A 16,594-nucleotide genomic window follows, 5' to 3' on the forward strand; every position below is an offset into this window, starting at 1 on the left:
ACCTACCACTGAATTATTATTTTTTTCTTTTTTGCCACTAATGTTAGGTTCGGATTTTTTTTTTGTCACTAACGCTAGGTTCGGATTTGATTATTACCACTGAACTATAATTTTTTTCTTTTTTGCCACTAATGTTAGGTTCAGATTTTGTTTTTGTCACTAACGCTAGGTTCAGATTTGATTATTAACACTATGTTATTCTATTTTTCTGACCATCTAAACGATATTTTTCGGAAATCTATTTTTCGGTAGTCTGCAATATAATGGTGATCTGTGTCTATATCTTTATATGTAGTACTCCATGTGTGTCCTAGGTAGTTTATCTTGGAGGACGAGAGTATGGATTTTTTTACTCAGAAAAGGAAATCTCAAAATTAACTTATGGAACTATATTTATAAAAAGTGGGAACCTTAAAATACGTGACAAGTAGTGGTAAAAACTATAAAGTCAAGTTATACTATATTTTTGTGGAGTCCTAAAATAATTTATAAAACTAATTTTTTTACGTTCTTAAAATGCTTGTTAAACTCTCGTACTTCCAGGTAAACTAGCTAGGAGACGTATAGATGACTGTATATAATGTTATAGACACATATCATATCACCATAATATTGAAGACTACCGCTATGTTTTTATAACGATAAAAAAATAACATATTGTTAATAATCAAATCAAAACATAACGTTAGTGACAAAAAAAAAATCCAACGTATTTTTAAGGAAAAAAAAAACCAACATTAAATTTTATTCAGAAAAAATAAAATAAAATAATTTTTGAAATTTTTCGGAGTCTCAAAATGCGTGTCCAACTCTCGTCCTCCAAGGTAAACTACCCAGGACACTACATATAAAGATACAGACACATATCAAATCGCCATTATATTGCAGACTAACACTATATTTTAATAATGCTAAAAAAATAACATAATGTTAATAATCAAATCCGAACCTAACGTTAGTGACAAAAAAAAGTCTAAATCTAACATTAGTGACAAAAAAGAAAAAAAAATTATAATTCAGTGGTAGGTTTCTAAACAAATAACAAGTTAGGTGGTAAAAAAATCTATTTTCCCTAAATTTTACTTCTACGTGTTTTCTAAGGCCAGTTCTGTTATTTTACTTTCCTTTGGCTGGAAATAAAAAAACAAGATCAAAACAAGATCGGGAAAAAACATTTTCACAATATATAAATACTTAAATGCATATTCGCGCTTGCTTGCATGGGTATGAATTTTATTGAAAAGATTTGATTCACTGGGAAACCGGATAGTTATGTCAAATATGAGTCTGAAAAATGAATGATTGCTGGGCCAAGCTAGGTTAGGATAGTATGGTAATGATAATAAACCTAGTAACAGTAAAAGTGTACTACAGAAAAAGGCTGTTCATCTCAAAGCTACTTGCATATCCACTTACTTGTCTTTTGTCGAGTGTGTTTGTAGAGTGTAGAGCAGCATCCCGTTCTTTTTTATTCTACATCAGTTTACATCTGTGAACGTGTGCATCCGGTTACAGACTTAGCTTGATTATTCGGAAAATACCGAACCGAATTATCGAATACTGAAAAAACTGAAATATTGAATAATGTCAAAAAAATCATAACCGAATAGTGAACATAATTTAATTTGGTTATTTTATCGACCTGAATTTTTCATTTCGGTTAAAACCGAAATTTTATAATAGTCAATAAAAAACAAAAAAATAATGAAAAAAATTCACAAAAATAATAGGAAAAAAATGGCTAGATCTTTTAAAGTTTTAGTGCATTAGACTTCGAGCAAAGGAAAAAATGATTAGAACTCTGATTTTATAAGCAATAAGTGAAAAATCGTAATATTTGTTAGTGACTTATGTTTTTAAAATTTGATTTTACAAATATACATAGAACAATTTTAAAATATAAACAATAATTTATTGTTATATTAATAATTTTTATATCTGATAAGTTGAAAATATTTATTCAAGTATATAAATTAAAAATTATATTATATTTATAAATAATTTGTCACGTGTAAATAATAAATATTGTAATCCAAACACTCCCTCAGAGAGCAGAAGACAGAAAGTAAAGTAGCATAGCAGCAAGTGCAGGATCCGTATAAGTCAAGTATTCACATGGCAAAGGGTGGTAAATACGGCTACTTTCCTGAGGATATAACTGTAAAAGAGCCGCTTTATATACTACAGTGATTATTACACACCACTTATATTCAAGTAAAGTAGAGGAACATCACAAACATTTGAGACTGAGCTGACCTAAAAGTGAAAATGGCCTGCGGAGCAATTTTGAGAAGGAAGCTTTTCTTGAAATATACAAGTAGTGCTGCTGGCTTCACCGGACTTGTGTCCAAGAATTCGAGAAACACAAGTCATTATGCTTCTTCTGCAAATACTACTACTACTGCACAACAACAGACTTCTAGCTCCAGTAACCCTTTTGTAGCTATTCCTCGCGCTTTCAACACTGTCATACATATGACCAGGTTTGTTTCTTTCATTTTCTTGTCTTCATATTTACTACTTTCTTGGTGTTTTTTTTTTTTTTTTACTTATGCATTCTGGTTTCCTTACAATGTTGATTTATCTTGATTACCTTATCACAACTCAAAATTCCTACTTATTAAATATTCCGCACACTTTTGTTATATTTGATTAATTAATGAAAGAAATTTGGTTCGAAAGTTATTAATGGCATTACAGTGTGCAAGCAAATCAGTTGATTAGTTAATTATATGTAGAGCGATACTACTAGAATTAGAGTTCCGGAAGAGGTAGGTAAATGTACTTTATTGAAGACAAGAAAGTTTATTGGTTGTGGACAAAAACATGGTGGAAGCACTTGGTTACGCAGTGCAAAAGTTGCCAAGAACTATAGTTAAGTTAGAGGTACTTAATGGTCTATCATACATGGTAATGCCTATATATTCTTTGTATTGTAAACTGTGATGTATGTCTTAGTGTCATCAAGTTGCAAGGAAATGATGAAATGATGAATTATGATTGATACACACTTTGTCAACATTTCTGCCGTTAGTTCTACCAAAGGTCAGGTCACCCGGAGAAGTCAGCGCACATGTTTCCAACCCTCTATAATCGCTCTTGAGCTGAAATTTGTTTAGGATATTATCATCAAATGGATACCACACATCAATCAAGCTTGCAAACACTTCCAACACTTGGGGTTCATGTTTTAGAGTCGGTCAAATAGCAAAATCCACTGTAATATATTAATTCATATGCGAAATATCATTGATAAACGTTATATCATGATTTTTATCTATTCATAAAGTCTTCAAAATACTCTGGACTCCTGAAACATGAAAATTGATTAGTTTCCCTAGTAAAGAGGTAGGCTACACAGTACGCACACAAATATTTACTTATAAAATCTTTCCAGTATATTGATGAACACTGCAAACTTCCAGTTAGGAGTATTTTGGGGATAATCTGTCTTCTGTATACATTGATGTGTGTGTGTGCGCGCGCGCGCACGTCTGTGAAATATGCTCAGGATTCTACCTAAGAATAAGTAAATTTACTACTTAAAAGTATTGCCAAAGTATTCCATATCGCATTTTCAACACAGTCATGCTTATGACCGGGTTTGTTTCTTTAATTTTATTGTCTAAAAATGTACCAGTCTTATCTTCATTTTTTTATCACTTATGTTACTTGTGTGTTGGTTTCCTTACATTGATAAATATCTTCATCAGCTTATTACACAACTCAAAAGTCGTACTTACCAAATATTGGTGTCTTAAAATGTTTAATTTTATGTAATAATTAAGGATAATACAAGTGATTAGGAATTTAGGATTGTATGTCTGTAGAAATTTTCGGATTAGGTGTATTTAAGGATAATCTGTGTGGTGCATACATTGATTGTGTTTGTGTTAATATGCTCAGGATCCTACCTAAGCATAAGTAAATTTACTACTTCAGAGTATTTCCAAAGTATTTCATATGCACCACTCAAGGCCAAAATGTCATATCTATGGGTTTGAGTTGCTACATATAATCAAGTAACTAATACTATTAGTACTTCTTTCTCAATTCTAATTTGTTCGAAATTGGATGATTCTTATCCGATTCAACTCTTTCTAAGTTTCTGTCTAGTATCTCGCTTTCTAGCCAAGCCTCTGGTGTCTAAATACACTGTTCATTTTCTATTTGTATCATTCATAAGGACTTTGATACTGCCTGCCCAACTAAGAACTCTTTGTTATTTAGTTTGCCCTGCTGATCATTTGTTTTTTTACATTCTTGAATTCTGAATATTTTCCTTTTTTTTATAACAGTAATGATTGGGCCATCAAATGGTCTCAGTGCAAAATTGTGTTCTACACAATTATGGTGCGCTATGAGTTGGGTGAAAAGCTATTACGTGCTGATGCCGCCATCACTTATAGGTTGATAGTAAAGATTACTCAAGGCAGATGTTTGTCTAGAAGGGAGAGGCAACTACTTACGAGAGCCACGGCTGATATATTCCGGCTTGTTCCGGGATCTATGTCCGTTGCTGTTCCTTCTATACAGTTTCTGTTGCCCCTAATCCTCAGATTCTACCCCAACATCTTGTCACCAAGCTTTCAAGACAAGATTACTGGACAGGTTCCTCCCTATAATATATAAATATTTTCTTTCTAGTCAGATTGTTTTTATCTTATACTTTAGCTGTGTAAAAATTCAATAGGTAGCCTCTTCCTCAGTTATTAACTATTATTGTTCAGGAACGGGTGATGAGGCACCTGAAGGCAAGAACGGAGTATGCCAAATTTCTTCGGGAGACGGCTACTGAAATGGACAAAGTAGCTCAAAACTCGTCAAATGGACATGTCAGACCACTCGCTGAGGACTTTATCAGATTTTGGGTTGATGTCAGTCTTTCTTTTAATTGTCATTCCTTATAAACTTCAAATGTTAGTTTTATAATTTACTAACCTTTTTCTTATTCTTCTGCAGATTGGAGTATGTAGACCTGTCTCCAATGAGGAAATTCTCCGCTTTGCTAAGTTGTTCACCGATGAACATACTTTGGATCACATTAGCAGGTGTGACCTACAAAAATTTAAGTTGAACTTATTCTTGCAATTCGATATGTTGTCATCTCTTTTATTGCATGATAAGCATTTGCAATTACCCTTTGTTCTTTTTGCAGGCCTGTCATGGAGAATATGTGCAAGTTGATGGGAATCACACCATTTGGAACGGATGAATATATGCGTTTTATACTTTCGGAACAATTGAAATCGTAAGTCAAGTTTGTCATATAATTAGAACTCATTTGACTTGTATGAAAGCTGACTGTTGCAACTTCTGTCTAGTTAGAAGCTTTATGGAGTTGCCTGAGCTTAAATCTAGCCTGATAATTTAATGACCTGTCTTAAAATGTTATAAAATGGCAGCATAATGAGACCCAGCCAATTCCATGAGTGCAAATTGCCAATCGCCCGTGTGGTTGGCAGAATCCTCTAAAGACCCGACCACTATTTCAGAATTGTGACAGCATATTTGTAGAATTATTAGTACTTCAAACAATTTATAAGTATTGAGTGAAATTATTTGCATCATATTACTTAACATTTTCAGATTCTTAACAAAAAGTCATATGCCCCATGCATAGGGCGGCCACTGCAGCAGGGTGCCAGGGTTTAGGGGAACAACTGATATATGCAACCTTATTTTATTTTGCATAAAGCATTTGTTTTCAAGGTTCAAACCTGTGTGACCTAGCCGATAACAAGTAGACACTTAACTCTGCACCAAGCACAAGCTTCGACAGTAAAACAAAACATTCTAAATTCAACAAAACATTCTAAATTCTCATCAATCAGACATATAAGATGAGTTCCTTATTTTTGTACTAATACTTTGATTGTATGTTAAATATTTATATAGTAATTAAATAATTATATTTAAAGTCCTCAGCGATTGGTCTGACATGTCCATAGTAATTATAATTAAATTTAGTTTCTTAGTTTTCAGTAACTTCTTACTTGGCTAAAAGATACATTATACATTATACATAATACATAATACTAACAACTATAATGCAAAATAATTTAACTTACAAACTAAAATTAACATCCCAGTTTCATGTCTTTCATTAAAAGGTACTGTGTACATCTTACACAAGCAACAAGAAAAAAAAAGACGCTGCAAATGATGGACTGGGAGCCTAGGAAGCAATATCCCTCTTAATATTAAACCAACATCTAGTTACCCACCATAGCTCCTAGGAGCCACAATATTACCTTTTAAAAACTTAAATTTCAACCATTGTATGTAATTTGAGTACTAGACATTATTCAACGACAGCATAGTGATAAGTAGAAATACAAATGATGTATTGATTCCTAAAGAAAGTCCAGAGATGATTAAATACCTCGAAACTGGAACTTTTAGAAAGGCAGATGCTTTCTTTGCTAGTAGCTACAGACCGGATGGTAAAGGATTTGAATGGTGATCAAGAAAATCCCCTTCCTAATGCTTTAACATATGCCTCCTGAAGATAAATTTCCTAGGTTAAGGAAGGTCTAAAGGAAAAGGGTGCAATCAATATATTGACTTTACCAGTCATGCACAAGGCATATTACAAATCATAAGTACATGCCAGTGTTTTGCATATTACAAATAAATGCACAAGGCAATAAACGCACATGATATTACAAAGTACTGTATACATTACAGTCAAACAGAAATTGTTGGTGTTTTGCATATTACACACAAAGAAATGTAAAGTTACAGAACTCATAAAAAGATTATATAACCCTCAAATACAATTTGCCAAGCAAAAGTATAACAATAAACTATATCCAACTCTTTCATATTTAAGAAAACCAAGGAACAATATCTGGAAAATACTTTTAAAAAAAAAATATCACTGTGCTTAAGAATACAATCAAAACAACTAAAACATTAAAACTGATAGCCCTTAGATTGAGTACTATTTTTACAATTCTCAGGTGTACTTCTAGATAAATCTTAGTTTTCTTTTAAGTATGGGAGGAACGTAGAATTTCATATATATATTCTTCACATGATCTAAATCCAGGTCAGGAAGCTTAGCTATGATCCAGTGCTGTAAAAGTGAGCTTTCCAAGTGGGAGCAAACTCAAGTAAAAAAGTAGCGGTTTCATGCAAGTAACAATTCGGATATTGTGTCAAACGTAAAAAGTCATAGTACCTATTAAGAATTTAGGCAGAGAGACTAAACTGTCCTCAATTGAAAAAATATTTATAAAAACAGAACCATAATCACATCCGTCTCCTTTCTTCCAAAAACAGAAGCATATGCTTTTCCGCCTTACTCTCTTTCACCTCCCTACCCTTCATTGGGATCCATCAGCTGATGTATGTATTGCTATTGGGATCAATCCTGTGATGTATTCCTACTTCTGGAGACGAAAAACTGATTTATAATGCTAGGCATTTAATGAAAACACACAGAAAAACACATCACGCCAAATCTAAACCCATTGAGCTTTTTATTTAAGTTTAAACTCTTATAGACGAAGAAATTAATGAAAAGGTGAATTTAGAGCCATGAAATACGGCTAAACAATTTTAAGAAAATTTAGTTTTTCAAATTTGTTGAATTATGTTTACTAACCTATTTCTATTACGTTTTGAGATTGTGCCACGTAGTATAACAAATATATATATTTATAGAGAAAAGTTAAGATGTCAAGAGGCGGTAAATCTCAATTTGATACAAAAAATTAGAACTGTAGCCTGTGGTTTCAGAGGGATAAGACACATTCTACGTGTTATACTAGTCTGATAACAGAGCTAAACTTGAGTGTCCATAATTTTATGAACTCCTGGCGCTGAATTTCGGGGTCTGAAATAGAACTTAATAGTTGCACTTCTTGCTGGGAAAAGGTATCTTTTAGCAAATGATGAGGCACTGTGTTGTTCATGAAACATTTGAATACATTACTTTGACAAAAATAAAAGAGGAAAATATAGAAATTGATCAATTTACAAGATAATGCTTCAAAGATATGCATTCTATATAGAGCAACAAAGTGATAGCCACTAACTGGATTATGCTAGTCACTCCACATGCTACCAGGGATTCGGTATGTGAAATGTTGAGGGCACCAATCCTCAATTTGTTGCCAGTCTACCTATAAATATGTACGGGGCTATTATTTTTAGGTGTACAATCAGGACACTAGAAAAATGGAAGAAGTTACTCTTCAAACAACAAGAGCACACACACCTCAGGATTCTTGAATCTGATCTGGACTAACTTGAATCTGATCTAGGAGAAAAAATATTAATTCATCTATCAGACGTTCTCCACCCTACATTTTGTCTAAGTTATCAACAGCCCATTGATGTAAAAGAGAAATAAACCCAAGTTCTCGAATAAAACTAATGAAAAAATATCTATATTTACATCTCTATATTGCTAATTACATCTTCTGGATTCAGGATTAAAAATGATGACAAATTGATCCAATCGAAAGGCGTGGAGGCACTCTCGGAAGCTGAAGTTCATAAAGCTTGTAGAGAGCGAGGAATCCATGTGGCGGAAGAAATGCAGCAACAGGTTTTTGAGCACATATGGAAACTTTATTTGTCTTCAAATAACTAATATCCGAATAAGAAGCATATATTTTAAAACTTAAAACATTGTCCTATTTGTGTTCACTGGATAGTTATTTTTTATGGATTTCATACCAGAACAGTTAATGTTCTGAACATATTTGTTTAAAAGCGCGAAGCACGGTCAACTCGCATTACCGTAGCATCACTTCACTGCATGCTTCAAGTGCATGTGTGACTCTAAGACTCATAAGCATACTTAATTGAAAATTGCCTGTTAGAAAAGATAATAAAATCTGCACTCTTTTTTAAATTAGATTATAGAAGTCTTAAGACCCAGAATGAATCCGGTCAATAGAAAGAAAACCTTAATGACATATAGAGCCTGTTTTCCCCAGCTTTAGGCTCGGGTTTAAAGCTGTTCCCAGCTTTAAGCTGGAAAATGTTTGTTTGTGTAATGAGTCAGAAGCCAGCTTAAAGTCAGAAATAAGCCAGAAGCTGACTTAAAGCCAAAAGTTAGTTTGAGGTACTTTTTTCAGTGACTTGATTTTTTTGAACTTTTTTTTGATAAAAATTACCCTTAAGTCATAAGTTACTCATAGAACATTTTTATTTTTATTATTATATTTTTTAATAATCCATAAGCCGTTAATAAGTCAAAATTACCCAAACAGACATTTTAAACTCCCAGCTTATGAGATAAGTCACGTTAAGTCATAAGCTATAAGCTCAGCCAAACGGGCTCATAGAAAAAAGGTGAGCTGAACAAAAATTGAGATAGAAACATAACAGAAAAGATTGAGGTAAAAAAATAAATAAAAAGAACAAGGAAGCACGCTTCTTCCGGATAATGATCCAAAAGGCACCTAGTTGATGTGGAGGAAATTCATGAGGAAGAAGGATATACAAATACTTTAGGGTGTTTTGGATTCCAATGAAAATTTTGATGATGATCGAACCTTGATGTAGAAGAGGATTAGTTTTTGTTAAGAATTTAACCAACCTTCCCCTAGTTTGTAGAGGTATTAGTTGTCCCTTCTCTTTTGTTATTATAAACACAAGTAATATCTCTAGTCACGTTCTTTTTGCTGAATGCATCTCGACTCTTGTTAATTGCGTTAACTATAACATGGTTTTTTAAAAATAAATAATAGTTATTATTGTTCATCAAATTTATCATGGTGCGTGGCGCTTATGCTCTTGGATGCCTTTAAGCATTGGTGCGTATTTAACACATATGTTTCCGACCCTTCAAATTATGATGTAATACTGGCAAGGTTATTTAGTAGACAAAGTTTCAGACCTTGATTGAAAAAATTTCTTGGATACTAGTTTTTCCGATGCATCACCAACCAGGCTAGGGAACCTTGTAAATTAATCCATGTATTCATTGACAGTTGTACTTCTGTTTGTTATAAAATCGTCTAGGAGTATTTTGTTCTTCCTGGTTTGTGGACATATGTTTAAACATGAAATCGCGTGGAACCGATATTAGCAGATAGGCAATTATTATATTATTTGTTGCACCTATCATGTAAAATTTTATTCATTTGTTCTAAAACTTGCTTTATTCACTGAACTTGAAAAATGAAAGAAGAAAAAAGAGAGTAATCATGAAGTGTTATATAAAATCTGACCAACCTGAATTTGATTTCGGTGGAACTACTTTGCAATGAAACATAAGGGAAGTGTTGCGACGCTGTAAGAACAAAGGGAACAAAGGAGGTGCACAAAAATGTCAAGAAGCTATAGCAGTAGAAAGCTACTTAGTGACATGGTATACTGTGGGAGATGGTAACATAGTGCTGCAGGAAACACATACGTGACATCAAATCAATTTGGTGTAATGACACGAGGTCGACAATCTACGCAATCGACTTCATGGAGAAATATAGAGAGCCTAGGAAAGACATAGATGTGGTGTCATAGACCTGGAGAAACCTAGTGAAGTGTACCATGTGGTTTCATAGACCTAGAACAGCCTATATTAGTGTAGCACATGGAAGAACTAAGAGTGCTCAGAAGACAAGTGGCCGTATTATGTTGGCTATTAAACTAAGCAAGTTCTTTTCTGATAAACTTAGGAGCCACGTCTATTAATAAGAGAGAAACTTAAGTTTGTTTTTCCACTTCCACTATTGATAGACGACACCAATGGGGAGGGGTGGGGAGAGTTTTGGTCGAGGGAGTGACGTAGAGAGGCATAACACAAATGATATAGATAATCAACCGAGACTTGACATGGTGGCCTTCTACATATCTGAGTATATGATATTAAAAGGAGTTTTTGCAGACATCGGATTAGGATATCACATATCTTGTAAAGTTTAAGAGTCATCACAAATAGGGAGTGGGGTTTGGGGTATAGCAATCAGAAGGGAAAGGGTTAGGTCTCATGACCATACTTGGGAGTCAGGGCTGTGTTGCGTGGGTGTTAATTAGTACTTTGAGCATATATTATTTGGTGTACTAATTTTTATGCTCTTTATGTGAAATTACTTATAACTACGTTAAAGTTTAGTGTTTGTATTAGTGCATGCTATGTTTGGCTAGTTTATATTTGATTTATTAATTTAAAGATATATATATATATATATATATATATATATATATATATATGCGTTTAATTCTCAAACTCTCTTTAGTGACACTAAAAGTAATGAGTTTGTAACAAGAAAAACAAATCTTCTTACCTCTAAGATGTATCTTTTTAGGTAAAGAATTTATTTAACAGCATATTCAAGACTTCTATGGAAAGGAACTAAAAAAGGCCTTAATCTGCATACTAGATTGCACTATGCAGAGCCTTTAACAAGTAAGAGTTACAAGAAGCTTGGGCATTATGCTTCACTTAAATATCTTCCTTTTTGCAGCTTCGCGAATGGTTGGATGTATCACTTATTCATGATGTACCATCTTCACTTCTCATCATCTCCAGGTATATTTACCAATCATCTTGTTATCTGTGCTCTTAAGTTTTGATCCAAACTTACCAGTGCCATTATAATCTTTTTAAATTTACATATTAGCTATTACTTTTGTCCTAATTTTGTTTTGAAATCATCCTTTGTCATATACAGATTCTTCACCGAGACCAAAAAGCTAAAGCCTGAAGAAGCTATTGTAGCTGCATTGTCTTCACTTCCGCGTGATTTAATTTATATGGTTGGTGTGGTATACTTACCATGCAATGATCCTAGGATAGACAAGAGAAGAAAAATTGCGGCTCTAAAATTGCAAGAGAAAGTCATCAAGGTTAGTTTGTTCTCCTTTTGTTTTAGTTTCTAGGTTCATAGCATATTTTAGATTTCTCCTCTCAGTCAGTCACCACCACTATATGGTGCAAGCATATACTAGGGCAATGGTTTTTAGAGGAACAAGCGAAAGAAAATTAACCAATTCAATAGGTAAATCTTGTTTAGTAAGATTTTTAAGGCATCAAGAATTTTCTTTGAGAAACAGAACCTATATGGTTCGAGCTCATAATTAAATTTTTTCTTGAGCCGATTTTCTTAGTCTTTATTGGCTTGAAGCTCTTTTTTTTTTTTTTTGTTCTATGAACGGATTAGTTTTGTTTTTTATGAATCCATATTGATTGATACTTTATATTACATTGCTTTTTTATGAGACTATATGAGATGACTCGTAAACCTTACATATTAGATGGAATTTTATATCGTTGTTTTTTCTCCCCTTCTTTCACCCTCCCGTTTATCCACATCATGTGGGGCCCAAGGAGGCAGCTTTCACTAGGCATATTTTTATCCTTCAAAGTAAATACGGCTCAGATAAATTTGAATGAGGATATCAGGCCATGGTAATAAGTGAAAAAAAACAATTTAAAATGTGTAAGCACATAATTGTTGATCCCTACTAATCATCCCAACTGAAGCAGTTTGATGTTTTGTTTCCTTAGGAAGAAGAAGAGAAAAAGCTACCGGAAATGAAGCAATCTAATGCTATTCAAGGTGATGTGGCTCTGAAAGAGATGAACGTATCAAAACCAGAACAAGCTAGAGAAAGAGCCATGGACAAACAGGAGCAACTCTTTGAACTCATTACCGATGCAACTACTGTGTTAACTTCTATAGTAGTAAGCATGAATATTACATAAGACTGCTTTCAAATGATAAATATCTCATTACTTTCATCCAGCAATGTCATTAATATTTTCCTGCTGATACATGTAGAATGTGAGTACGGAGTGCGACAAGTTATTGAGGGTATTCAATAAAGAGGTATGTCTAATATTATTAATGAGCATAAGGAGTCATTTTTTTTTTTTTGCAAAATGGGCTGCTTTGAAATATTTTGTGCTTCACTTTATTGCTTAATTGGTGAGGGATTTGTTCTTATTATTCTGCAAACTGTTATGATGTGAGAGACAAGTAAAATGGCTGCTTACACAAGTCAATTGATCTTTTCGGTTTACACTTTCTTACTGAAGTCTCTCGGACATGTGAGAGTGAAAATAATGGTTGTTCTTGTTTGTGCGCGGAACTGCTGTTAACAGCCAACCACAATTTTCTTGTGGTTTAATGATTGTTGGACTCATATTTGTAATTGCATGCCAATGTTTCTTGCATTCACTGAATTAAAAGATCAGGCTACTGAACTCTAGCTTCCACAAGGTCATTAATCAAAAATCCTGTCAGAATAATCTTTTATCATCACCCATGTTGTGACAAAAGCATTTTAAAATATGTGGCATCTTCTTATATTTACATCCAGAACTCCTATTTGTGGATGTTCTAATCTGAGGCGCATCCTAATTTACTGCTCACAAGAGACTTTATTTTTTTAGATGAATCTTTATAGTAGTTATCAGGGCAGCAAGGATCCAGAGGGTGAAAGGGAAGCCATAAAGGCATATAGAGCTTCCCAAGAGGAAAGTGGCAAAGACGTTGAATTAGATGTTAGTGATAATGTTTCATCAGCACTGCTAAATAGGGTATGCATGTTAAATCACCCACCTTGCTGAATAACAACTCAATTAAAGATGCACTGGTATTTCATTTGTTATGTATGCACTTTTCATTATCGATCGTCTCATCTGATGTCACTTGCTGACTTGCAGGCTAATGGTATGCTCCGAAAACTCGGAAAAGAAACAGATGGCATGGCTGCAAAAATTAGCTATCGCTGGCGAGTTCTTGAGCGGTATATCGAATGCTTTCATATAACACTTCCCATGCGAATATTGAGAAATGATTCAGTAAAGTCGATACACATTATATACTCCATCAACCACCTTTCGAATTGAGTAACATAGGCAGCTTTCTAAACTTTGGAGCAGCTGCTCCAAAGTTGTAAATGGAAAGCTCCCATATTATAACTACTATTGATCCATACATATAAGAATTTCCCACGGTGTTTGTTATGGTTGTCAAATTCAGTGTTGCTGGCATAAATTTTGTGACACTCCCTGGACTATTAAAGTTGACGAGGTAAAAACAGAAGATGAAAATAATGACAAAAACTCACGATGCCAAAATATTTTTGTGATACCAAGTATTCTAGGTTATGGAAATAAAATAACAGAGGATTTGTTTTCTTGATAAACTAGTTTCCTTAATAAATTTAAGTTTAACTGTTTAAGTTTCGGTGTTAATTCTATATAAAGACGTGATATTCTACTAATATTTGCAGACTTTATGGAAATCGAGATTTTTTTCCTTGTTATGAGTTACGATCTAAAGAAAATTCTCTCTTTATCTGTCAGATTTGGTTGAGATTTTAAAGCTGAAATGTTATTTTGTGATCCTTTAAATACTTGACATTGTTTGATCTCAGATATTGCGATGGGAAAGTTAGTCTGGACGTGGTGGCAGCTGCAGCTTTCTTGAAGGATGCTTTGGACAAGGAGGGAATTGAAGAACTTATCAGGAACCTTTCAAAATACCACAGTAAGCAGTGAAATATGCAATTTGCATATTCAGTAACGAAATTGTGTTTCCTTTGGTGCATTTTCTCTGGTATCACTTGGAACACTTTAGAGCTGCTTCCATAAAAGTTGTCAGCATGTGCATGTAATATATTAACTGTCACTGTGAAACCTCTAGGGTCATGTTTCATTGGTGCTATTCGGCATACACAATTAGGACCGCAGAATTCTAGGATTTGTAATCCGTAAAATTGTGTTGTTATATTTAACTTATGGTTAAGGTGGAAGTGGAGTGAGAGTTTTGCTTTTAGAAAAGTTGTGCCTGGATAAGCTAGGCTTGCCGCATGTTCCAAGCCAGGATAAAGGAGGGGGGGGTTGCGGTGGGTACTATCCAGCATAGAACTGCATGTTCTCATCTTAAATAATTTTGGGTTTTTGGGAAAGAAGCATGGTTGTGCACATAGTGTATAGGACCACGGGCTAAGTGATTTTAGATAAATTGATGTTATTGTTACCCACCCACCACACACACACATACTGCACTCTCTTGAATCTCGAGCTAGTGTGGCAAATCAATAGTTGATTTATGGTAATTAGCAGCTCGCTTTTCCCCCTGATAGATGCGGGAAAAATATGTGCTGTTCACAGAAGCACCTGTAAAGTTGCAAACATTGTTAATTTTTCTTTTCTAATTTAGAACAATTGTTTTGGTCTGGTAATTTGAATTCCATGTACTAGTGGGCAAAGTGTATGAATTGAAATGGTCTAGTAATTTGAATTCTATCAAGTAATGTTCTTCATTGTCTGTTGATGCAGAAGAAACAGTGAAGTTGGGTGTCAAGGTAGAAGATATCAATCAGGGGCAGAACCAGCCCGGGGGCTCCGGTACCCTCTAGATTATTAGTATATTGGGAACTTTATTTGTACTATCAGCAAGATCAACTTTAAATTCTGCTGGTTGAGATATTGTTTTGAATCTGAAAATGTTTTCTATGAAATTCTGCTTGAATACAATTATTGTCCAAGCACACGCATGTACACGTGCTTAGGCAGGCATAAACATGAGAAGTCTTTTTGTATGTGAACGAAGTATCTCTGAATTTGTCTCATGAAATGGAGACAGAGCTTGTAGTTGTGTTATTTTCGAAAAAAGAGGAACGTTATTGTACTTGGCATCTTATGAAGAAATATTGATCTCGTCAGGCTTTCCTCATTTTCTACATTTTATGTTTCTGTATATTTTGGTATTTTGACGATGACTGACATTAGGAAATGCCATGATCACCTTGAGTAGCCTTATAGGCGCTGGGACTCGGTTGGATATCCACAGCGACAAAGAGAACATATATTGAAATTTTTTTTTTGATATTTGCTTATTTTGAGTTGTAATAAAAAAAAATTAACATTTTTGATAAAGTTTGATAATGAGATCTGTAACAGCTTTTTGCAAATTTGAAAAGTGTTTGCAATAGCAAACCCAAACAGTACCCGTGTTCCAAGTAAGTTCCAATGTAAAATAATTTCGGAGTGAAGAAAAACCCTAGTTTTTTTTCTCTCTTCTCTGTAGCCTCCTCTTTTCATCTCCGACGGGGCTTCCATCGGTTTCCGGTGGAAAGCCCCAAATCTTTTCGTTTGATTGCTAGTTTTTGATTGTTCTTGCTTTTTCATTGAATTTCTTAATAAATCTCCATCTTTGGGGAAAGTTTTCTTAGATCTATATCACCGAAACTTTCGATTTTCGTTCTTATTCGCTTCCAGAGTCCTTTTTGGATTTGTGAGTGGATCGATTATCTCCTAAGCGTCGTGGTGCAGATCTAATTGTTTTAGTTTGTTTTGATTATAGTTTGATTTCTCTCCCTGGTGAGAGTGTGTGATTTTTCTCTCCTTTTGTGGGAGTGGTTTGGATTCATAGATAAAGTCTTTCGGGAATTGCATTTGTGGTCGATAGCTCAAACGGAGTTTTTGGAAAAGATGGTGAACACAGAGCAAGGATCTATACATGTACCATCGTCAATTTCAACATCGCTTATTTGTCTCATCTTGGGTATAAAGACAGGCATGTTAATTTTTTCTATGTTTGTTCGACTCGATCATTCTTGTAGATGCCGTATGGCCATTATTTATTGAATTATCTCCTTTTTTTTCAAAAAAAAA

The 16,594-nt window shown here is 34.0% G+C and overlaps 1 protein-coding gene across 1 annotated transcript; it reads left to right on the top strand.

Moving 5' to 3' along the window:
• The first annotated feature begins 2,199 nt into the window (after positions 1-2,199).
• On the top strand, positions 2,200-15,635 carry LOC108223052 (uncharacterized). The gene is made up of 14 exons (XM_017397104.2): positions 2,200-2,483; positions 4,299-4,611; positions 4,731-4,877; positions 4,963-5,051; positions 5,159-5,251; positions 8,443-8,560; positions 11,430-11,494; positions 11,637-11,811; positions 12,473-12,649; positions 12,747-12,794; positions 13,361-13,507; positions 13,634-13,716; positions 14,350-14,462; positions 15,257-15,635. Exons 1-14 carry the CDS (start codon positions 2,269-2,271, stop codon positions 15,334-15,336), a joined length of 1,863 nt encoding a protein of 620 aa, XP_017252593.2. The 5' UTR covers positions 2,200-2,268; the 3' UTR covers positions 15,337-15,635.
• Positions 15,636-16,594: the final 959 nt, after the last annotated feature.

The sequence above is a fragment of the Daucus carota genome, chromosome 5 (genome assembly GCF_001625215.2).
Source record: "Daucus carota subsp. sativus chromosome 5, DH1 v3.0, whole genome shotgun sequence".
Lineage (NCBI taxonomy): Eukaryota > Viridiplantae > Streptophyta > Magnoliopsida > Apiales > Apiaceae > Daucus > Daucus carota.

Coding starts and splice junctions, on each gene's coding strand:
- LOC108223052 (XM_017397104.2), top strand. CDS start 2,269: ATGGCCTGCGGAGCAATTTTGAGAAGGAAGCTTTTCTTGAAATATACA. Junction 4,878..4,962: donor TTATCAGATTTTGGGTTGAT/GTCAGTCTTTCT, acceptor ATTCTTCTGCAG/ATTGGAGTATGTAGACCTGT. Junction 13,717..14,349: donor CGCTGGCGAGTTCTTGAGCG/GTATATCGAATG, acceptor GTTTGATCTCAG/ATATTGCGATGGGAAAGTTA.